At 46.3% G+C, this 23,553-nt stretch overlaps 2 protein-coding genes across 5 annotated transcripts in view; one reads left to right on the forward strand and one right to left on the reverse strand.

Moving 5' to 3' along the window:
* Positions 1–23,553, forward strand: part of LOC140430578 (uncharacterized protein F13E9.13, mitochondrial) — a 72,525-nt gene that overhangs the window by 25,211 nt on the left and 23,761 nt on the right. Inside the window, exons 1-2 of one of the 3 annotated variants that reach the window (XM_072518151.1) lie at positions 21,378–21,599; positions 21,680–21,762. The exons of the other annotated variants lie outside the window; for them this stretch is intronic. Of the exons in view, the coding sequence (XP_072374252.1) occupies positions 21,527–21,599; positions 21,680–21,762 (156 nt within the window). The 5' untranslated portion in view covers positions 21,378–21,526. Of the gene's footprint in view, positions 1–21,377; positions 21,600–21,679; positions 21,763–23,553 lie in introns of those variants that run through there. 3 annotated transcript variants of the gene reach the window in all.
* On the reverse strand, positions 1,331–21,742 carry ccne1 (cyclin E1). 2 transcript variants are annotated; one of them, XM_072518150.1, is made up of 12 exons: positions 21,659–21,742; positions 20,529–20,572; positions 20,308–20,392; positions 20,168–20,227; positions 15,807–15,973; positions 15,572–15,707; positions 14,362–14,508; positions 14,183–14,278; positions 13,809–13,943; positions 2,886–2,997; positions 2,652–2,809; positions 1,331–1,859 (listed from the first exon to the last, which is right to left on the reverse strand). In XM_072518150.1, the coding sequence occupies exons 2-12, from the start codon at positions 20,540–20,542 to the stop codon at positions 1,719–1,721; spliced, it is 1,251 nt and encodes a 416-aa protein (XP_072374251.1). In that variant the 5' UTR covers positions 20,543–20,572; positions 21,659–21,742; the 3' UTR covers positions 1,331–1,718. The 2 variants fall into 2 exon arrangements, with proteins under 2 accessions (XP_072374251.1, XP_072374250.1); XM_072518149.1 differs by lacking the exon at positions 21,659–21,742 and adding an exon at positions 20,993–21,140.

Raw genomic sequence — 23,553 nt, forward strand, 5'->3', positions numbered from 1 at the left:
CATTTGTAAATTCTCGTCTGGATTTTAGAACATAAACCACTAATGGAAAGCATTGTAAATGAAGATCTAAAGAGTGTGTTTTTTTTCATAAACAGCTTGGAAAACTCTCACGTAACAATCATGTAGGGGGATTCGGAGGAAAAATCCACAGACATACACTCCACTCTGAACCTCACAATCTTGCATGATTAAAGGGACGGTGTGTTACTGAGACTATTATAGTTTAAGATATACTTTGTAACCGTATTATGAGATAAGGGGAGTAAAGGAGTATGGTGTAATCTAACTTTTCATATTTAATTAAATGTTTTTAACACATTAGCAGTTAAAACTAATTAGCAGTCCTGTTATTCCGTTCCTCTAAGTTTTATAAAAAAGTAAATGTTGGTCTTTTGAGCCAAGGTTCCATCTGGAATCTTGCTCATAACCCTCAAACACAATCTGTGCTGGCTTTCCTTAATTAGCAACCACATTTCCCCGGTGACAGTTCTGTCCCAAATTATAATTTCCAGAAGCTTTCCGCCCCCCCCCCCCCCGGCCTATAGTTGCTGGGCATATCTTTACCCCCTTTGTTGAACAAGGGTTTAACATTTGCAATTCTCCAGTCCTCTGGCACCTAAGTCGAAGGAAGATCGAAAAATTATGGCCAGTGCCATTGTAATTTCCACTCACTTCCCTTAGGATCATGGGGTGCAACTGTATCAATTTCAAATAACCTATCCACTACCACCTTATTTTAAGCCCTCAAGTGTCTGAATTACCACCTTTCACCATGATTTTGCAGTATCGTGTTCCTTGGTAATGATGGTTGCAAAATATTAATTTACTCCCAGTCATGCCCCCCCCCCCAATCGCCATTCATAAATCCCCTCTTAACATGTATATGCCCATTGAAGACTTTTTGGATTCCCTTTTATAATTAAAATGTAACTTGTAACATTCCATACTTTTCTCAGTAGTATAGTCTACTTGACATAAGCATAATTTTTTTTCCATAATCTTTGTCTCGTCAAGGAGTATTGGTTTTATTGGTCCGGCCTTTCCATGGGAATACAAAGGCTGCAGCCAAGTTTGAAAGGATAATATACTGTGCTCAAGTCACATGAATGAATGATATCCTATTTCAGTGTACATAGTTGAGGATAATAGTAAAAACTGGCCACCTTTTCAAAAGCTGCAAAGAAGAGATGGAATCCAGTGTTAAGAATTGAGGGGAAAGGGACAGATGTGTTCAGTAGTTTAGGGTTGGTCAAGTGTTCTGATGAAACCCTTAAGTTATAGGTCCAATTCAGCTAATTGTCACTTGTTATACAGAGAGCAAACTGATGCATCCCATCCTCAGTACATTTTATTTAAAATAAACAGCAGCTTTAAGTACATAAACAATTTCATAAATCAATACTTTGTGACCTTACTGTTAATTTTTCCAAGAGCCACCCTCCTTAGCAGCATTCAGGATTACTTGGAAAGCACCCCTTATTTGGTTGGAGTTCTTGGCAAAGTCCACCAGTTTAAAAAGGTCAGTATTAAAAACAAAGTTAAGAGTTCTAACATCCAGAATTAAGTGACACTGGCCCTACCAGAATGCAATTACAGGCATCTTCTGCATTCAAGTGTAGGCCATGTGAATCGAATCCAACTTTTGTTTGTTCATTACATTAAGGCATATTCTCATTCAGACTTCTAGGTGTGAGAAATTCACCCATTCACATCAAGTTTCAAGGTTGCAGATGATGTTCATGAGGACCCACACCAGAGTTGTGTTTCTTACTGCTTTGTGGTGGTGTTAAAATTCCAGAAGGTACAGGTGAACATCTACTCTGTTCCAATAGTAGTGCTTGCTTTGTGTGAGCTTTATCCTGCGAAGAAGGGGAAAATGAAAAGAACACTAGTCCATTCATGTAACTAAGGCAAGTGAGCACTGAATTCAAGCCTAGTGTTTCCTGTTAAATGAGGAAGACCTCCCTCCCAGTTTGTGGATCTACTCAAGTTTAATCAATGAGATAATGTTAACTAGGAGAATAGCTTTCAATGCAGGACATACTAGTCCTGCACTTTAATTTGTATCTTTCATGAATATGATAGCACACTCTTTGTAACCATTGTAGGGATAAAGACCAATTTGCACAAGATCAGATATCTGTCACCTCTTGACAGTGCAGCAAGGGTGGCAGGCTGGAGTGGAAAAACTCAAGACATGGAAGATGCCACCATAAAGCCAGGGTTCTTGGGTGGCCCAGCTCCCAACTTTGTTTGAGGATAATCAATCTGAGAAATGCCTGGTCCACCATCCCCAGAATATACCATCCTCAACTTGATGTATGAAAGAGGAATCCAGGTGCAGTGATACCAGGCAGCAAAATGGTACATTGGCTTCACAGTGCCTGGGTTAGAATTCCAGCTTAGGTCACACCATGTGGATTCTGCACAGGTTTCCTCCCACAAGTCCCAAAAGATGTGCCAGTTAGGTAAATTGGACATTGAATTCTCCCCTCAGTGTACCCAAACAGACACTGTAGTGTGGTGACTAGGGGATTTTCACAATAACTTCATTGCAGTGTTAATGTAAGCCTACTTGTGACACAAAGATTATATTTATCTAAATGCAGTAGGTTACAGTATGATTTGCAATCACAGAAAATGAACCTTACCAGTAATGATAAGCTGTTAGAGTGTGTCTGTATATTGTGCAAATCCTCTGGCCAAACACCTTTCAACTTCTTGAGTTTTATGCTTCCCATTTCTCTCAAGGCCATAGCAAATGGAACCATCCATTTCACACATCCTTCTATTTCACTCCATTCAAATCCTAAGCATTAAGCAAGGGTGTTAATTGCAGTAATTATACACTTTAATTAAATTTGCATGTTATTTAATCATCCTACCTGAAACTTTGTGAACTAATTCATAAGAAGAAAAGTGATACAAAGCTGAAGCTGCTGTAACTCCATATGTGAACTCCAAACACTTCAGATCCAAGATACAGAGATCCAATAACTGTAGAAAGGAATAGTTTGATTAACACCATTAGAGTTAGCTTATAATTCAACCTAAAACCAAATAGGTTGGTTGTTGCAGTAAAGAGCAAATATATAGCCTGCAGAACAGTGTAAACTGTATGCTGGGCCTTTTGCTGAAGATGCATTGGATTGGGCTGGATAATGAACAAAGGCTAGGGAAAGAGAAATTAGGTATGGACTGGTGGGCATTGAGCCCAGCATTAAGAGGCTTTGGTCTGAAATAGCATGGTTGAGTACTCAGCGTAAGCACCAATAACGATGAGGCATTAGGATTTTTTCCTTTCTTACAGTACTGGTGCACACCACACCATTAACACCACTAGTTTTTAACAGCACACTAAAGAACAGACTCTTTGTTTCTCCACCTGACAAAATGCCTGACTAACAGTATAACAAAGAGAATTGTGAATTTCAGGTTGAGGTGAAGGTGTGCTTTTTGCATTCTTGTGTTCATGTGAGCTTGAGGCAGCAATATACAAAAATTCTGTCCAGTGTTTTGTTGCAAGGAAGTATGTCGAAGAAAATCTAGAGTAAGGTATGGTGCAGCAGGTGGTGTCTGGACTGCAGTACATGGGAGTTAATGGACAGCGAGACTGCCTCAAGCAAACATCAGTAGATCTGATGAAGTCACCAACCCAAAAATGTCAACTCTTTCCAGATATCAGACACGCTGAATTTAAGTTTCATTCTCATCTGCAGTAGATATCAATTTTGAACAACTAGTCTAGAACAAAGATACTTTGATCACATTTCATTAGGGTACAGGTTTCTAACAAATGGAGTGTGCGTAGCGGGTTGGGTGGAGGGGAGGGCGTTGGCAAAGAAAGCACAAGGATCTTCAAAAACTGATGCGACAGAAACAATGTGCTTGTTGTCCAAGGCTAAAGACTGTTGGAAGGAAAACCAGAATGCAGACTGTGACTCTAGTCTGGCAAAGAGGTTGGAATAAAAAAAAAAGAGGGAAAGCATAAACTGGTAGTCATTGGGGATTCAATAATTAGGGGACAAATGGTATCCTTTCAAAACAGGATCAAGAGTCCCATGTATATTTTACATACCTGGTACGAAGGAAATTAATACCTCAAATTGGCTTGAAATGAGCAAGGAGATAGTCATCGTGGGAAGAGCAGATAAGGGGTCTTGTTTGGAGTGCATCAGAAACTAGGATGAATAGATCAAGGTTTATAATTTCTGGATTACCAATATGTTGTATAGGCATAAGCAAATTAGGGAAGTGAAGATAGAGGTTTGGGACAGTGGTCTCAGCTCACTACATTACTGGTATAAGGATTTAGTGGAAAGACCAGGGGTGCTATGAGAACTTTTAGTAAATGGTGGAAGGAGACTCGGGTGGAAAAGGGTACTATGTTCTCTTCCGGGGCATGACATGATCGCAAGACTACCAGGATACGGTCGACAGGTAAATATGAAAAATTGGATGGGGAGGTGAAATCTTAATGACGAATGTTGAAATTGCTTCCAAATGAAGATGCAACAAGTTGCCAGCATGCAGTGAAAGCTTTATGGGTAGAATTAAAAATTAGAACAAAGATTTAATAGAGAAGTTGTATACATATTGGCCCTGCTAATAGCTTTGAATGGATAGAATGTAAAAAAAAAAAAAAAAAGTAGCAACGGCAACTTTAGATTAGGATGGAGATTAGAATTAGAATGTCAGAAGGGTAGTGAATGACTGGAACAGTTTTCTGCAGCAAAGTGTCCTAGAGCCAACAAAGCAGGCCTTATTAATATAATAGTCGTTTATTGTCACAAGTAGGCTTCAATGAAGTTACTGTGAAAAGCCCCTAGTCACCACATTCCAGCACCTGTTCGGAGAGGCCGGTAAGGGAATTGAACCCATGCTGCTGGCCTTGTTCTGCATTACAAGCCAGCTGTTTTTAGCCCACTGCTAAACCAGCCTTTTATTATTATTATCTATTATTAGATTTAATAACAAGCCTAACTACATGAACATTTAAGTATTTGAAAGGCAGAAATGTAAAACACTAGATTCTAGTTTTCGGCAATGTGATGAAACAATATCCACAGCAAGACATCAGGTAGATCATTGGGAGGTGTTCAAAGAATTTAATGTGACACAGAACCGGTTCATACTTGCAAGGGCTCTACTTTCCAAAATAGCCACAACCAAGGAGACAAGAGAAACTAGGGGGAAAAGTGCATGTTATGGCATATGGACGACAACAGCAAAACAAAAAAAAGAGTAACACAGTAAGCTACAAAAAGAGTATGAAAGGAAGTGCAAAAGGGATATTAAAAATAAACACTTTAGCAAGTGAACGTGAAGTGGGTATTCAAAGTGGTGGAGGACGAGGTCAGCATGGACATAAAGGATAACACCGAATTGGGGACAAGATACACCAAATTTATTGTAACCAAGTAACAGTAATGAAGAAAATAAGCACTAAGTGACAAATCTCCAGAACCAGCTGGTTTCTTTTCAGGAAGGAAAGCAGTGAGAACATTGCAGATACCTTGACTATAACCATTAAATGTTATGACTGGAAAGCCCTGCATGTCATTCCATTATTTAAGTAACCGGGAAACCAGTTAGCTTGATGTCAGGAAATTCAGTCTGATTAAGGAGTGTGACTGAATATTTTGAAAATTCAATTGATCAGTAAGCCAGCATGAGGGTAGGCAATGTTTGATTAAGCAGGCCTGATTAGATTTTTTAAAGAGGTGACTAAGTAGTGGAATGGGGAATATCTGTAGATTTCCATAAGACATCTGTTAAAGTTCTTCGATCTTTTGGATCAAGTTGAAGCAAGGCCAATTGCTAACTTTAATTGAGGCAATTGGCAGGATACAACTATAGTGTCCTGCAAGATTGAGGTTGGGGATCTTCACTGTTTGCAATGGGATAGAAAGCCAGATATCCCGGGGCAGCACGGTGGTGCAGTGGTTAGCATTGCTGCTTACAGCGCTGAGGACCCGGTTTCGAATCCTGGCCCTGGGTCAGTGTCCGTGTGGCGTTTGCACATTCTCCCAGTGTCTGCATGGGTTTCACCCCCACAACCCAAAATGTGCATGACAGGTAGATTGGCCACATTACATTGCCCCTTAATTGGAAAAATATATATAATTGGGTACTCCAAATTTAAAAAAAACGAAAGCCAGATATCCTAATGGCATTGACACTAAATTGTAGACGGGAGCATATAAATTTAGATTTAGTGAATGGACACTGGCAAAATGGATTTCAATGTAAGAAGATCATCCACTTTTGGACCCAAAAATTGAAAATTCCCTCGAGTGGCGTAAAGTCAGAAATAGAGGCTCAAAAGAAATGCGAAGTCTGCCAAAAATGATCACGATGGCTCAATGAATGCAGCGCTGTATAAGAGTACACATCGATAGAAGTTATGCTACAAATGTATAAAGCCTTAATTAGATCAGAGTACAATGTTCTGGTCACTACATATTAATGGTCCTTGGGAGGGGGTGCAGTGTAAATTTACCAGAATCGTAACGGATTCCAAAGCTTGTATAATTTCTCCTTGTCATTGAAACATAAGGTTTTATTCCATGGAATTTTATGCCCTTTGGCAATCACTCAAGTATGATTGCCCAACTACGAAACTCCCGTGTCATGGATCCTTGCGTGGCTGATGAGACCGATCCTAGTGCCAAATGTTGGCAGGCAGTGGAATTGGTTCTTGGACTAGAGATTGCTGATATTCTTTTCTCAGGCTCCTTTTCCAGGCCTCCTCTTGCTGTCGGATGTTCTCAAAAGGATTGTTTCCCCTCGATTAGGAGGATCCTCCAAATATGACTTTTCAGAGCAAAGGTTTCCCAGGCATTGAAGCTATGTTGCATTTCTTGAGATACACCTTCAGGGTGTCTTTGAAGCGCTTCTTTTGCCCTATTCTTGCTCAGATGCCTTCCTTGAGCTGGACGAAGATGATTTAATTTGGCATCCTCAGCACTTGGCCGACCAAGCAGAGTTAGGATTGTGGCCTCTTATGCTGGTGCTCTTGGCTCCTTCAAGGATTCGGATGTTAGTAAGCCTGTCCTCCCAACTGATGTGGAGAATCCATTTCAGACAGCGATAGTACCTCTCCAAGGTCTCGAGGTGGATTTGGTACGCAGTCCCAAGTTTCTGAGCATGTTTAGAAGAGTTGGGAGGATGACAGCCTTGTACACTAGGATCTTGGTATCAGCGCAGTACATTCTAGGATCTGAAATGCAGTTTTAACTCCACTGGATGTGCTTTTCCAGCCAGGATGGAGACAAAACAGATCCATTTTAGGACACGTTCTTTTTAAGCCCTTTTCCCATGCAGGGTGAGAGAGTGGATCCTGAAGAAAGCAGCTGTTTTGAAGAAAGCTCTCCTGTTCCTATTCCAAGAACGAAATGACTGAATCAAACTGCACCACCTACGCGCTGGTCCAAAGCTAGGCACTTCTAGATCTCATGGTCCTGTTCCCATTCCTTTGGGCTTGACGGGGGTGGCATTGTGTTGGTTTTCTCTGGGTGGACACCTGGTGCAAGACATCTTAAGGTTGGTATGCTGTGCACATGAAAAGACACAGCTAGGTCCAGTGGCAAGGGAACCTAGTCGACTGGGAATCTCCCTACTGCTGCAGCCTGCATGTGCCATTGATTTTTTAAAAATATATATATTTTATTAAAGTTTTCAAACACAATTTTTCCCCCTTACAAATCAGCAAAAACGGTAACATGATAACTGATAGATAACATTGTTTAAATAAAATAGTGAAACACGAAATAGTGCTCTCCCCCCCGCCCCTTCACCCCATCTAGAACAAAAACAATTTACCCCTCCCCTCTGGGCTGCTGCTGCTGGCTATCTATTTCCCCCCCTAACGTTCTGCTAGATAGTCGAGGAACGGTTGCCACCGCCTGGTGAACCCGAGCCGATCCTCTCCGCGCAAACTTCATCCGCTCCAGTTTTATGAACCCTGCCATATCGTTTATCCAGGCCTCCACGCCGGGGGATTTCGCTTCCTTCCACACGAGTAAAATCCTATGCCGGGCTACTAGGGACGCAAAGACAACAATATCGGCCTCTTTCGCCTCCTGCACTCCCGGCTCATCCGCTACCCCAAATACAGCTAACCCCCAGCTTGGCTTGACCCGGACCTTCACCACCTTCGAGATCACTCCAGCCACTCCCCTCCAGTGCCGGACATGACCAAAACACGTGTGTGGGGTTCGCCGGGCTTCCCCCGCACCTCCCCTTCACTCCGAAGAACCTGCTCAACCTCGCTCCAGTTATGTGTGCTCTCTGTAGCACCTTAAATTGGATCAGGCTAAGCCTGGCACACAAGGAAGAGGAATTTACCCTACTTAGGGCATCAGCCCACAAACCCTCCTCTATCTCCTCCCCGAGCTCTTCTTCCCATTTTCCTTTCAGCTCTTCTACCAGCTCCTCCCGGTATATTTCAGACACTTTGCCCTCCCCGACCCACACCCCCTAAAGCACTCCTGGTTCCCCTGTGTCGGGAGCAGCGGAAATTCACTCACCTGCTGTCTCGTAAATGCCCTCACCTGCATATACCTAAAGATGTTCCCCGGAGGCAGCTCGTACTTTCCCTCTAGCACTCCCAAGCTCGCAAACGTTCCATCTATAAATAAGTCTCCCACTCTCCTAATTCCTGCCCGGTGCCAGCTCTGGAAACCTCCGTCCAACCTCCCTGGGGCAAACCTATGGTTGTTCCTGATCGGGGACCACACCGAGGCTCCCAACACACCCCTCTGTCGCCTCCATTGCCCCCAGATACTTAATGTTGCCGCCACCACTGGGTTTGTGGTAAACCTTTTCGGGGAGAGCGGTAGTGGCGCCATCACCAGCGCTTTTAAGCTTGTTCCTTTACAGGACGCCATCTCCAGCCTTTTCCACGCCGCCCCCTCTCCCTCTATCATCCACTTACGGATCATCGCCACATTGGCGGCCCAGTAATAGTCACCCAAATTTGGCAACGCCGGTCCCCCTCGGTCCCTGCTACGTTGCAGGAACCCCCTCCTTACCCTCGGGGCCTTCCCTGCCCACACGAAGCTCCTATCTATTTTCTTGAAAAAGGCCTTAGTGATCAATATAGGGAGACATTGAAACACATAAGAACCTCGGGAGGACCATCATCTTAATCGCCTGCACTCTGCCCGCCAGTGACAGCGGCTGCATATCCCACCTTTTGAAATCCTCTTCCATTTGCTCCATCAGCCGAGTCAGATTGAGTCCGTGTAGGGTCCCCCAGCTCCTGGCTATCTGAATCCCCAGGTATCGGAAGTTTCTTTCCACTCTCCTTAGCGGTAGGCCATCTATCCCTCTACTCTGATCCACAGGGTGTATTACGAAAAGCTCACTCTTTCCCATGTTAAGCCTATATCTCGAGAAATCTCCAAACTCCCTCAATATCTGCATAACCTGTCATCCCACCCACTGGATCCGCCACATACAGCAGTAAGTCATCTGCGTAGAGTGACACTCGGTGTTCCTCTCCCCCTCTAACCACCCCTCTCCATTTCCTGGAGTCTCTCAGCACTATGGCCAGTGGTTCAATTGCCAGCGCGAACAGTAATGGGGACAGAGGGCATCCCTGTCTTGTTCCCTTATGTAGTCGGAAATACTCTGATCTTTGCCGATTTGTGACTACACTTGCCATTGGGGCCCCATAGAGGAGTTTAACCCAGCTGACAAACCCCTCCCCGAACCCAAACCTCCTCAGCACCTCCCATAAATACTCCCACCTCTACCCTATCAAATGCCTTCTCTGCATCCATTGCCGCCACTATCTCTGCCTCCCCCTCTGCTGGGGACATCATTATCACCTCCAATAGCCGTCGCACGTTGACATTCAATTGTCTCCCCATTACGAACCCTGTCTGATCTTCGTGCACCACCCCCGGGACACAATCCTCTATCCTCATCGTCAGCACTTTTGCCAGCAACTTGGCGTCCACATTCATGAGCGAGATAAGCCTATAAGACCCGCATTGCAGCGGGTCTTTATCTCGCTTCAGGATTAGTGATATCGTCGCCTCTGACATTGTCGGGGTAGGGTCCCCCCTTCTCTGGCCTCGTTAAAGGTTCTTACCAGCAGCGGGGCCAACAAGTCCACGTATTTCCTGTAAAATTCCACCGGGAATTCGTCTGGTCCCAGGGCCTTCCCTGCCTGCATGTTCCCCAGCCCTTGGGTCACCTCGTCCACCCCAGTTGGCGCACCCAGGCCTGCCACCTCCTGCTCCTCCACCCTCGGGAACCTTAGTTGGTCCAGAAACTGCTGCATCCCCTCTTTTCCCTCCGGGGGTTGGGACCTATATAACCTCTCATAAAAGGTCTTGAACACCTCATTTACCTTCCCTGCTCTCCGCACCGTGGTACCTGTTTCATCCCCAACTCCCCCTATTTCCCTCGCCACTGTCCTTTTACGAAGCTGGTGGGCCAACAGGCGACTCGCCTTTTCCCCATATTCATATCTCATCCCCTGTGCCTTCCTCCACTGTGTCTCTGCCCACCCTGTGGTCAGCAGGTCAAACTCTGTCTGGAGTCGTCGCCTCTTCGTCCGGGGCCTCAGCATATTTTTTATCCACACTTAAAAATCTCCCCCCCGTAACCTTTCTCTCTCTTTGGCCTCTGTTTTCCCCTTGAGCCCTGATGGAGATCAACTCTCCCCTGACCACCGCCTTCAGCGCTTCCCATACTACCCCCACTCGGACCTCTCCATCATCATTGGCCTCCAGGTACATTTCGATACATCCCCGCACCCTTCCGCAGACTCCCTCATCCGCCAATAATCCCACATCCAGTCACCAGAGTGGACGCTGTTTCCTCTCCTTTCCTAGTTCCAGATCCACCCAATGTGGGGCATGGTCTGAAACAGCTATGGCCGAGTACTCCATTCCGTCCACCCTCAAAATCAGTGACCTTCCCAAAACGAAGAAATCTATCCTGGAGTATACCTTATGGACATGGGAGAAAAAGGAGAACTCTTTGGCCAGCGGCCTAGCAAATCTCCACGGATCCACTCCCCCCATTTGGTCCATAAACCCCCTAAGCACCTTGGCTGCTGCCGGCCTTCTTCCGGTCCTGGATCTAGATCTATCTAACCCTGGATCTAGCACGGTGTTGAAGTCCCCCCCCCCCCCCCATTACCAGGTTTCCTACCTCCAGGTCTGGGATGCGTCCCAGCATCCTCTTCATAAATCCCGTATCATCCCAGTTCGGGGAATATACGTTGACCAGCACGAACTCCATTCCCTACAGTCTGCCACTCACCATCACATATCTGCCCCCGCTGTCCGCTACAATGTTCCTAGCCTCGAACGACACCAGTTTCCCCACCAATACGGCCACCCCCTCTATTCTTTGCATCCAGCCCGGAGTGGAACACCTGTCCCACCCATCCTTTCCTTAACCCAACCTGGTCCGCCACCTTCAGATGCGTCTCTTGAAGCATGGCCATGTCTGCTTCAGTCCTTTTAAGTGCACGAACACTCGGGCCCTCTTAATCGGCACATTTAGGCCTCTCCCGTTTCACGTGATCAGCCGGACTGGGGGGGGGGGGGGGGGAGGGGGGAGGGAGGAGAAAGGGGGGCTGCCCGCCCCCCTCCCCTGTCGACTAGCCATCACCCTCTCTGGGCCAGTCCCGCGTCCTGGTTCCACGCACCCACCCGTCCCCCAGGCGGCGCATTCCCGCCTCAACCACCTTTTCTCTTACCAGCTCCCTTTCGATCTCAGCAGCAGCAACCCAGTTGTCCCCCCCTCCCGCTAGATCCCCATCTAGCATGGTTACTCCCCCCATATTGCTTCCGAAAGTCAGCTGACTTCAACTGACCCCGGCTTCTCCCGCTCTCTCCTTGACACCGCCCCCCCCCCCCCCCCCCGTGAGGAACTCCCATCCTCCTTGCGCCTATCTTCCCACCATCATCTCTGGCGCGGGAAAAGAAAAAGAAACCCCGCGCTTTCTAGAACCATCCCGCCCCCCATGGCGCAGCTCCCCCTACCACCCCGTTCCCATTCCGCATCCCCCGCCTGTGTCTTTTTCCCCACCCCACCGGCGCCCACTCCCTCCCCCTCCCCAATTTACACCTCTATACATCAGCATTGTCGTTTCCCCTCCAACATCAGTCCCTCAGTTCTGGTCCAGTTTCTCTTTTTGAATGAAGGTCCATGCTTCTTCCGACGTTTCAAAATAGTAATGTCTATCCTGGTGAGTGACCCATAATCGCGCCGGCTGCAACATCCCGAACTTCACTTTTCTTATGCAGCACCTCCTCGGCTCAATTGAAACTCGCCCTCCTTCTTGCCACCTCCGCACTCCAATCCTGATCCACTCGTATCACCGCATTCTCCCATCTGCTACTTCGTACCTTCTTGGCCCAGCCCATCTCAGAACAACCACTCTGTCATTGAAGCGGTGAAATCGCACGATCATCGCCCTAGGTGGTTCTCCAGCCTTTGATCTCGTCGCAGGGACCCGGTGGGCCCCTTCCACTTCCAAGGGGCCCCGAGGGGGCCTCAGCTCCCATTAGCGAGCGTAGCATCGTGCTCGCATAAGCCCCGCCGTCAGCTCCTTCCACTCCATCGGGGAGACCCAGGATCCAGAGGTTCTTTCTCCTTGATCTATTTTCCAGGACTTCAATTCTTTCGATGCACTTATGGAGCGCCTCGTGCGTCTGCATTTTGACCGCTAGGCCCAGGATCTCGTCCTCATTGCCAGTTACCTTCTGCTCCACCACAAGGAGCTCTATCTCCTGGGCCTTGTGTCTCTTTAAGCCCCTCGATTGCCTGTAGCATCGGGGCCAGCACCACCTTTTTTTGCAGCTCCACAGTCTCAAAAATTCATCCTGGTCCAGTCCCCATGTCGCCTGGGCTCCCTCTGACGCCATCTTGTTCCTTTCTTTCCTCTGCCGCTGCCCTCGCGGATTCTCCGAGATCTGGCCGCCGCTGATCTTTTTCTTTCCCACTGGGGGTTGGGGGGGGGGGGGGGGGGGGGGGGGAGGGAGAACTCCCTGTTGCTTCACCCCACACCAGGTTTCGTGGGGAAATTTTTTTCTCGTTGGGGCTCTTAAAAGAGCCCGAAGGTCCATCTAAGCTGGAGCCGCCGAAACGCGCGGCTTAGCTGGTCATCGCCGCAACCGGAAGTTGCATGTGCCATTGATAGCATACGAGTATCTTCTGCCTGATCTGTCATTGAGGACTGGGTTTGGTTGGATCCTTCCCTCAGATCTTTAGTCATGGGTGACCCTGCCAAGAGTTCAAAACTCTCAATAGTATTGCTCTCGGATCAATGGAACTCTCAAGCCTCTCTCCATGGCAAGGGGGCAATATGGAGTTTCATGACTTAGATTAAGGGTTGATTTGATTGACATTTAGGGGGAAAAATAGTTTTCTCCCAACTCTATTTCCGCTGGTTGGGAAACAACTCTAAACTGATATTTGGAAATCTTTTACAGAGTGGTGAAATCTTTGAATTCTTCTGTAAATGGCAATGGATGCTAGATTGATAAATATGTTTTATGAAGGGATATAGGGCTAGGTCACAGATCAGCCATGGTTTAATTGAATGGTGGAACAGATTCAAGGGCTAAATCACATTCTCCTGTCCCATGTTTGAGAGCACAGCAAATGTCAGAATTTCTTGTAATTACATACTACATCACAAGCTCATGGAGGAAAATGTTTAAAAATTGTACTTTAATCTTAGACTTGTTATTAAGCAATACCAAGAATCAAAACCAAATTGAGAAATGTACAGTCAACAGTAGCCAAGTCAAAATGTAATAATGTCTGAAGTTTACCTCCATTACTTGAACAAACATTTCTTGAGGGTATTGTGGTATCAATATTTCATAGATTTCTTGCAAATATGCAACTTGCATGTAGATGTTAAGCCAAGATACAATGGTTATTGGACACAAACTCCACTTCAGAGCCTAGAACAATTTGAACACAACAGATCAATCATCTGACAATTGATTCCAATTAATCTGCAAGATCAGCAAAATATTTTAGTACCAATCAGATGAGGTCACTTGATCTGCCTTCTATTCAAGACTATTGAATAGAAGCCTCATTCAGGTTCTTGACCCATTCTACATATTTTAATCCAGCCATATAAAGAATTAAAGGTAAAAGCAGGCAGAACTTATAACATGCCCCAATTATAACGTACCTTCAAGACAACAAGTTCCATGTTAAGGATTTCTTCTTCTGTGCAAGCTCCATCAGTAACATAAGCAAACTGGTGTAGCTTTGGTGGGTAGATTTCCTGAAAAAAAAAGCCATCATTAGTTGCACTGCAACTGAACGGAAAATGGAATTAAAGAGTCTAGAATTTAATTATCCCCTTACCTCTAGCTTTGCAGCAATAAATAAAGCTGAAATACCAATAAGCTGCAATCGTGTCTTCACAACATTTTGCTGTGTTGCCATAAACCTATCGAAGAAGTCCTGGGCTAAATAAAATGTTTCTCTGTGTAGCTTGTAGACTTCGCAAACCTTTGGTAGGAAAATAGTCAATTTCAACAGGTAGCAGCTGCAATTTGGCTAAATCATTTGTCCTTATAACCCTTTGAATTTATAGAAGCATTCCTACAGAACCAAACCAGAATTGATATTTCCAAAGCCAAAATAATAAAATGTTTGACGGGTCTCGTCTGGAGACTCAGAAGCAAGTGCTTTCCTTTTTAAAAAATAAAGATAGCAAAGTAGTTAGTAGCCTACTCCTGTCCCTATAGTACAAACCGGTTGTTTCACTTGCCAGCAGCATGGCCAAGTTGATCTATTTCACTAGAACTGCAAGATACATACTGGAATGTAGGCTGTTGGTTCAAACACCCATACAAAGTACTGCATTAAAACAAGTATTACAGTACTAGATATAAAGAATTTACCAGTTACATAAACCTACAGATGGAAGAGGCCAGAGTAACATGAAAGGGAATGAGATCACACCATTCATCGCATGTAGCTGTTTTGGGACATCCTGTATGCTCTTGAGGTGCAAGTCAGCCACTGTTGCAACATAGGGAATATGCACAATGTTATTAGTGACCAGGTAACCTTTAGTGACATTGGTTGATATAAATATTGATCGTAAAAACTTTGTTGTTTGAACAGCTCTATGGCATCTCATTCCCATCCAATGTAAACTGCAAGTGTCAATCCAGATTGTGTGCTCACGTCTTGAGTGGACTTGAACTTACAATTTGACAAGGAGGCAAGTTCTTTCCTTTTTTTAAAAAAATGATAGCAAAAGTAGTTAATAGCCTACTCCTGTCCCTATAGTACAATAGCCATTCTTGGATTACTTGTACATATTCTATTATTAGATCAAAATGCTCTAACTGATGTCATCACCACAAGCAGTTTAGGCTGATGGTCCAGAAAATTTCTGGGCAAAGATAAAAATAAATGTGACTTTGTTCGTGCCCCATGAAAATTTTAAAATCATTTCATTTGAATTGTGCCTTTCAGGGGAAGGTGTGTGCCAAATATCGGTTTAATTAAAAAGCCATAGAGCAAAGATTGAATTAGTGAAGATTACTTTTAAAATACTTACCTCCATTAACCAGTCTAGAAGAATAGTCCTCATCTTGGGTTGCAAGAGAGGATGTTTTTGCAAAACATCTTTGTCTCTTAAATATGCCTGTTCTTTCTTCAAAAGAATATTCCATACTTCATCACAATTTCCCCAGCTGTTAAGAAAAAACAGCCATTTTGCTGAATAGCGGTGTGCACTACATACTTGATAAACGTCTAAGGCACTAAAGTATAGTGTGGGTAAATGCACTTACCAGAGTACTGGTAATGGTGAAGCTCTAGTTGGAGTGACTAAGACATTTTTGAACCTGCACTCCACATAACTAATAGAATTTGATGTAACCACATCATCTGGATTTTTGTGCAATGTTGAATTGAGTCTGTACGGACGTATACAGTTGCTTACAGTATTCCAGCAAGCCTGCAATTAGTCAATTTTGCACAAATTAGAAAAATAACTATTACAATATTCTTTTCACTTCCAGGAGTAGGTTTGAATTGAACTTCACTGTGGCACAATCAGATCTATCCCAGCTATAAAGTCTCAGTTGAATTGGCCAAATCTCAGAAAGAAGCCACTTGGCTCATCACGTCTGCACCAGCCAAGAATCGAACCAGTCAACCCAATCCCACTTTTCAGCATTTGATCTTCAGCCCTGCAGGTTATGACACTGTGCATATCCAGACACTTTTTAAATGAGATAAGGGTTTTGCCTCTACTACCCTTTAAGGCACCAAGTTCCAGACCAAACTCACGCGGTCACTTTTCTCCTCATCTCCCCTCTAATCTTTCTACCAGTCTCTCGGCTAAAGTAAACAGACACTCCCCATCCACTCTATCCCAAGCCTGCATAATTTGTACATCAATCAAATTTCCCTAAACCACCTGTTCCAAGAAAAAAAATCCCAGTCTGTCCAAACCTTCCACATGCTGCAGTTTTCCAGTCATGGCAACATCCTAGAGGAAGGACCTTGTACTATCAGATATATTTAATACCCAAAACATATACACACTTACTCAACATGTTGCACTTATTAGCAGTCCAAAATGGCTCTCAAGAGATGATATAATTACATTACAAGTATCCTAGGCCAGTCTCATACCGTTAATTAGATGCATCCAAGATTAATTGCACACCATGCAAGGAATTCTAGATTAACTGCAGTAATGGAACTAGTATAGCAGCTCTACTGACAGCCATTAGCATAGTCTGTGGCATTCAACTGCTTTTAAAGGTTTCGGAACGAGAAGTCCCAAAACTGAATGCTGGAAACGTGTTTAAGTTTCTGATTGTGACTTCACGTTGACAGGATCAGATTTGGCTGTAATGTCCCCACAGTCAAATAATAGTTCTCAACTCCAGCAATTAGGAGAGTTACTTTTTAAATAGTATTGCAGACAGTGTTTCAAGATTAACATTCCACGCCACCATCCAAATGTTGATACTTCTATCCAGGATCATAACATGAAATAAGAGAAATTTGTGGATAGGGATCAAGAAAATTATGGTTAAAAAGAAACAGCAAAAATTCTGCAAAGTTACAATGTTTGGCTAGATCAAATGCTACATGAAATAAAGATGGTTACCAGCAGATAACCAACAGCAACCCAGTTAGCCTTACGTCGGTGGTGGGCAAATTAGTAGAATCAATCCTGAGAAATAGGATTAACTGTCACATGGAAAAGCATGGACTAATTAGGGATAGTCAGCATGGATTTGTTAAAGTAAGGTCTTGTCTCACAAAGTTGATTGAAGTTGAGGAAGTGACAAGAAAAGTTGATGAAGGTAGTACAGTAGATGTTATGTACATGGATTTTAGCGAAGATCCCGCATGGCAGATTGGTCAAAAAAGTAAAAGCCCATGGGATACAGGGCAATGTGGCAAACTGGATAAAAATTTGGCTTAGTAACAGGAAAAGGGGTGATGGTCGATGGCTGCCTTTGTTTCAAGTGGTGTTCCTTAAAATGTTTATGTTATATATTAACGATTTGGATGGGAACAGATGGGCACAATTGGGAAATTTGCAAACAACACAAAGATTGGCCGAGCGGTGTCCAGTGTAGGGGACAACTATAATTTCCAAAATGGGTGGAGTGGGCAATAAAGTGGCAGATAGAATTTAACACAAAAGTGTGAAGTCATACATTTCGGGAGGTCAAACAATAAATGGGAATATGCTAAGAGGGATAAATGAAGAGAGCGATCTTGAGAATTGCCCAAACATATGGGCATGATTTGCCAGAGTCCCTGCACACCTCGGGCACCTGTCCTCCACCCCAAAAAACCTACTCATTCTTGCCACCGTTATATGCTCCCGATGCACCAACTTAAACTGGATTAAGCACAGCCTGGCACATGATGAGGAGTTCACCCTGACCAGGGCCTCGGCCCACAGGCCCTCCTCCTCCCACTTATCCTTCAACTCCCCCGCTGAGGCTTCCTCTACCTCCTGCAGCTCCTGATACATGTCCGACACCTTCCCCTCCCCAGACGCCACCCTATCCTGGATCCTACATGGGGGCAGCAGTGGGAATGTCCCCACCTGTTTTCTAAGGAAGTCCCAAACCTGAAGGTACCCAAACACATTTCCCGGAGGCAGGCCAAAACTCTCCTCCAGCACCTGCGTGCTGGGGAAAGCCCAGTGTATAAACAGGTCCCCCATCCTCCTAATACCTGCCCTATACCAGCCTTGGTACCCCCCATCCATCCTACCTGGAGCAAATACGTGGTTATTCCATATCAGGGCCCACACAGAGGCCCCCTCCTCTCCCCCACTGCCCCCAGATCCTCAGTGCCGCCGTCACCACTGGACTGGTGTATCGCGCCGGCGAGAATGGCAGCAGAGCCGTGACAAGTGCCCCTAGACTGGTGCCTCTACATGACACCGCCTCCACCTCCATTTCCTAATCATGGCCACATTGGCCGCCCAGTAATAACTGCAGAAGTTCGACAGAGCCAGTCCCCCCCGACTACGCTCCAAGAATACCCTTTTGACTCGCGGGGTTCTATTCGCCCACACAAATCCCGTAACAATCCTATTCACCCGCTTAAAAGGAGGACTTGGGAATGAAAATGGGGAGGCACTGAAATACGAAGGGGAACCTGGGGAGAACCGTCATCTTCACAGTCTGCACCCGTCCCACCAAGGTAGGCGGGGCATATCGCACCTTTTAAAAACTCTCCCTCTATCTGCTCCACTAGCCTGTGCAGGGCATCCCAGTTCCTGGCCACTTGTATCCCCAAATACCGAAAGCTCCTCTCCACTACCCTGGGCGGGAGCTCCCTCAGTCTCTCCTCCTGGCCCCTACTGTGGACCACAATAGCTCACGCTTCCCCACGTTCAACTTCTACCCAGAGAACCTCCCAAAGTGCCCCAGGATCCGCATGACCTCCCCCATCCCCTCTAACGGGTCCGCAATATACAACAGCAGGTCATCCGCGTAGAGGGAGACCCGGTGTTCCTCCCCCCCCGGGCACCAGCCCCCTCCAATCCCTGAGCGCAGTGGCTAACGGCTCAATTGCCAGGGCAAACAGCAACGGGGACATCCCTGCCTCGCCCCCCGGTGCAGCCCGAAATATTCCGTCCGTAGCCAGTTTGTGGACACACTCGCTACAGAGCTTGACCCACCCTACAAATCCCTCCCTGAATCCAAACCTGCCTAGCGCCTCAAGCAGATACTCCCACTCCACCCTTTCAAAGGCCTTCTCCGCCTCCATCGCTGCCACACACCCCCCAGGGCATCATGATGATACTCAGGAGCCTCCTCACGTTAGTGTTCAGCTGCCTGCCCTTAACAAAACCCATCTGGTCTTCCCCAATCACTCCCAGGACACAGTTCTCTATTCGGGTGGCCAGAAATTTTGCCAACAGCTTGGCATCTACGATCAGGAGCGATATCGGCCTGTAGGACCCACACTGAAGCAGATCCTTCTTCTTCAGGATGCGCAAGATCAGTGCCTGCGACACTGTCAGAGGGGTCACTTTACTTTTGACATTATACCAGTGACCATTAACTGGATGAAAGTTTTATTGATATTAAAATTTGAGTTGAAGTTACATTTTTCCAGATTAAATGGCATACAACAGAACATGGAAAGCAAGCAAAATAAAAACAACTAATTTCTGCCTTTTAATGGTCACTATCAGGGGACAACAATATACAGTCAACTGGCCAATAAGATTTTTATCTACACGATCCCAAAGCCCTGGTGAAAGTCCAATTAGCTATGCTATTTTCGACTGCTAAGCCTCTGAAAGACTCTCCAATGCTGCCTTAAGTTCATAAACTCCAAATTCATCTGGAGTTTTTTTGAAAGGTGGAAAACAGGTCAGAAAAGTTTTACACAAATTTAATTACACCACAACAGCGGTGATTTTTAGTATAGGTATATTAGACCCAAGTGCTCCACAATAGACAACAAAATGACCCACAAAGACCAAAAGCACATTCTCTAGTATCAAGGCCCAGCTGTACGCAGGAATAAGCAAACTGTGGAACAGTTAATGGCAGCACGCTGAACCCAGATCATAACCGGCTCAAAAGTTGATTTTATAGTAAACTGTTCAGTACATTGCAAAGATCATGGCTAAATAATTAGACCGTGCAATTACCTCCTTTTCATATGGTTTCGTTGTCTGCACTTCTGTAACTTCATCCAAGTCTTGCAAACACTATGATCAGAAAACACTTGATTACCAAATTTAGAGATTTAGGAAACTTGCAAATGGTTCACATGTGCGGTTAAACTTACAATGGCAACGTTTGCTTTCCGCTTTCTGGAACGCAGCACAATCTCTTTGGTTTCTTCGGCCTTTGTTGACTGGTTTATTATTTCACTACAAAAAAAAAAGCTTAAAGGAATACACATATGCTCATAATGGCGAGGTATCTTTCTCAGATTCGGCCTCTGGAGATATCTATCGTGAATTTTAACTAGCACCACGCAATGCTTCAACTCAAGTTAAAACCTACCTTTTCCTGGGCATCTTCGGAGTTGATGGAGTGTTAAATATCTCCTGTAATTCAGAAGGGACAGGGCGGCAGTAAGTTACTGTTGCTTCTCAAGGTTGTTGTTGCTACTTACAGGAGTTGCCCTCAGGTTTGGGCGCGGGATGGGGCAGGCTGCTCTGGCCCAGTCACATCAGTGGTGAAGGAGGGGAAGGGAGGGAGAGCACTCAGTCCCAGGCCGGCCTCTACTCTCCGAGGTTGGCGGCCGCTCCTCCCTCTGTCGGCGCGCAGCCGAAGATGGCCGAAGCCGGGAGTCGCACTGCCGCCCTCAGAGGCCAGCCGCTGCCGGCTCTTCAACCGGGAGAGTGGGCACGGCAGCCCGGGGATGAGTGGCAGAGAGTTAGCTGGTGCCCAGCGCCAGCTGCCCCTCTCAGTGCCCGCCTCTGTGGTTGGTGTCTGTCGATCCCACTCTTCTACCCGTCTCATACCCTGATTAGCCCGCCCCGAGCCGGCTCCCGCTCTGACCCGGCGCCGCTCCTGGAGAGCCAGGCAACTGCGCCTGCGCTGCTCCCTTTAAATCGCTGGCGGGAGTCGAGCGCGCGTTCTCGGCTGGAGGAAGTGGTCATTGGGCCTCTAGCCAGGCACCGCCCCTCTCTCTGGTTCCCGCCCTCTCTCCAGGCCCCGCCCCTCACCATGCCCCGCTCTCCCGCCTGGCCCCGCCCCTTACCATGCGCCGTCTTCTCACCAGATCCCGCCGCTTATCATGCCCTGCCCTCCTACCAGGCTCTACCCCCTCTTGCCTGGCCTCGCCCCTCACCGCCCACTCGTCGGGCCCCGCCCCTCTCGCCTGGCCCCGCCCCTTACCATGCGCCCCCTCGGTCTGGGCCCAGGCCCCGCCCAGCCTGCCCGGTGTGACTGAAGTGGGCCCCACTGTGAATGAGGCCTCCCTCAGGCCCAGCTGATTCTGCAGCCCACTTTGAAAGGGCCGCCGCCACCCCATTCACGTCCAGCACTCGGCCGTCATGAGGTTGCAGCAGCTGTGGAGTCGGCTTCGCTGTGTCGTGCTGGGGATGGTGCACCTGCGGCCGCTACCAGGTGAGACGGGCCCCAATTCCAAACCCCGACCAGCCGCCACTCTTCAATCACACTCTCACCCTGTGCCTTCTCTCATTCAGGGGCTCCTCTCCACGGGTTATCGGTGTCTCAGATAAGCAAGAAGGCCTGTGAGGAAGCGGATGTGTACATCAATGCCGGGGTCGTATGTATCTCTAAACTTCAACCATGCCACGCACTCCTGGCACTGGCCTCAGTTCTTCAGTATTTGAACATGTCAATTAGGAGTGGGCCACTCGCCCGAGCCTGTTTCACCATTTAATAAGATCATGGCTGATCTGATTGTGGCTTCAACTCCATTTTCCTGCTCTGACCCCCGCCCCCCCCCCCCCCCCCATAACCTCTGACTCCCCGTCAAGAATCTATCTATCTCAACCTTACACATATTCACAGGCGGCACAGTGGTTTAGCACTGCAGCATCACCATGCCAGAGACTCGTTTTGATTCCAGTCTTGGGTGACTGTAAGGAGTTTGCACATTCTCCTCGTGTCTGCATGGGTTCCACCGCATTTTCGTCCACAAGGTAGAAAGAATCATAGAATTTTTGCGGCACGGAAAGAGTCTCTTTAGTCCTTCATGTCTACGCTGACCATCAAGCACCAATTTACTCTACACCCATTTTCCAGCCTTCCAAGCTTTGGGATTTCAAGTGCTCATCTAAATACTTTTGTAATAACCCTAGCACAATGGGTAGCACTCTTGCTTCACAGCTCCAGGGTTTGATTTCCGGCTTTGGCCACTGTCTGTGCCGAGTCTACACGTTCTCCCCATGTCTGCGTGGGTTTCCTCCGAGAGCTCCAGTTTCCTCCCACAAGTCCTGAAAGATGTGCTGTTAGGTCATTTGGACATTCTCATTTCTCCCTCCGTATACTCGAACAGGCGGCGGAATGCGGTGACTAGGGGCTTTTCACAGTAACTTCATTGCAGTATTAATGTAAGCCTACTTGTGACAATAAAGATTATTATGTTATGACCCTGATGAAGCCCACATGGATACCTTGATTGGTCTCCACCCCCAACCTCTCCCAGGATTCATGGAATATGATCTTCCCGCTAGTGGGCGAAGGCCTGCCCACTGGGTTCATAAGAACATAGAGTAAAGGCTGGTCCAGACAGGGACCAGTTGGTTGTCCGAACAGGACTGTACCATCGGCAAATTTTTTGTGGCTGTAAATAAATCGGCGTTCACCTTGCCACTCGACCTCCTGAGTCTTTAAAAAACAATTTTTTTTATCCCATCCTTTAAGTTATAAAGCAAATGCACAGAGTGGACAGGGCAAACCCTTATCTCATTGCTTGCTCAAAAAACAATTCAAATTGAAGCCAATTCGTGGTCTCCACAAGAGAGATATACAAGATCCAAGCTGACAAGAAAAGGCATTGCACCTCATCTTGGGCTTCATTGTAGCCAAAAGGCTCAGAAGCAATGGCTTCCTGGATCTTAATAACCTCTTAAATGTTCCAAGGGTTTCCACCTCGACAACCTTTTCAGGCAGAGAGTTCTAGATTCCACTCACCCCCTAGGTTAAAAAGATTTTCCTCACCTATCTCCAAACCTACTGCTCTTTACCTTGGAATCTATGCCCCCTGGTTATTCACCCCTCTGCTAAGAAGAAAAGTTCCTTCCGATCCGCCCTACCTATGCCCCTCATAATTTTATTCATCTCAGCCAAGTCCCCGCTCAGCCTTCTCTGCTCCAAGGAAAACAACCCCAGCCTAAACAGTCTCTCTTGATAGCTGAAATGCTCCAGCCCAGGTAACATCCTGGTGAATCTCCTCTTCCCCATCTCAAGTGCAATCACTTCCTTCCTACAGTGTGGTGACCAGAATTGCATTCAGTATTCCAACTGTAGCCTAACGAGCATTTTATACAGCTCCATCATAATCTCCCTGCTCTTCGGCTAATAAAGGGAAGTATCCCACATGCCTTCTTAA

The sequence above is a fragment of the Scyliorhinus torazame genome, chromosome 10 (genome assembly GCF_047496885.1).
Source record: "Scyliorhinus torazame isolate Kashiwa2021f chromosome 10, sScyTor2.1, whole genome shotgun sequence".
Taxonomy (NCBI): Eukaryota; Metazoa; Chordata; class Chondrichthyes; order Carcharhiniformes; family Scyliorhinidae; genus Scyliorhinus; species Scyliorhinus torazame.

Coding starts and splice junctions, on each gene's coding strand:
- ccne1 (XM_072518149.1), bottom strand. CDS start 21,130: ATGACCACTTCCTCCAGCCGAGAACGCGCGCTCGACTCCCGCCAGCGA. Junction 14,279..14,361: donor TTATTGCTGCAAAGCTAGAG/GTAAGGGGATAA, acceptor TTTTTTTTTCAG/GAAATCTACCCACCAAAGCT. Junction 2,810..2,885: donor ATTAGTTCACAAAGTTTCAG/GTAGGATGATTA, acceptor CTTAATGCTTAG/GATTTGAATGGAGTGAAATA.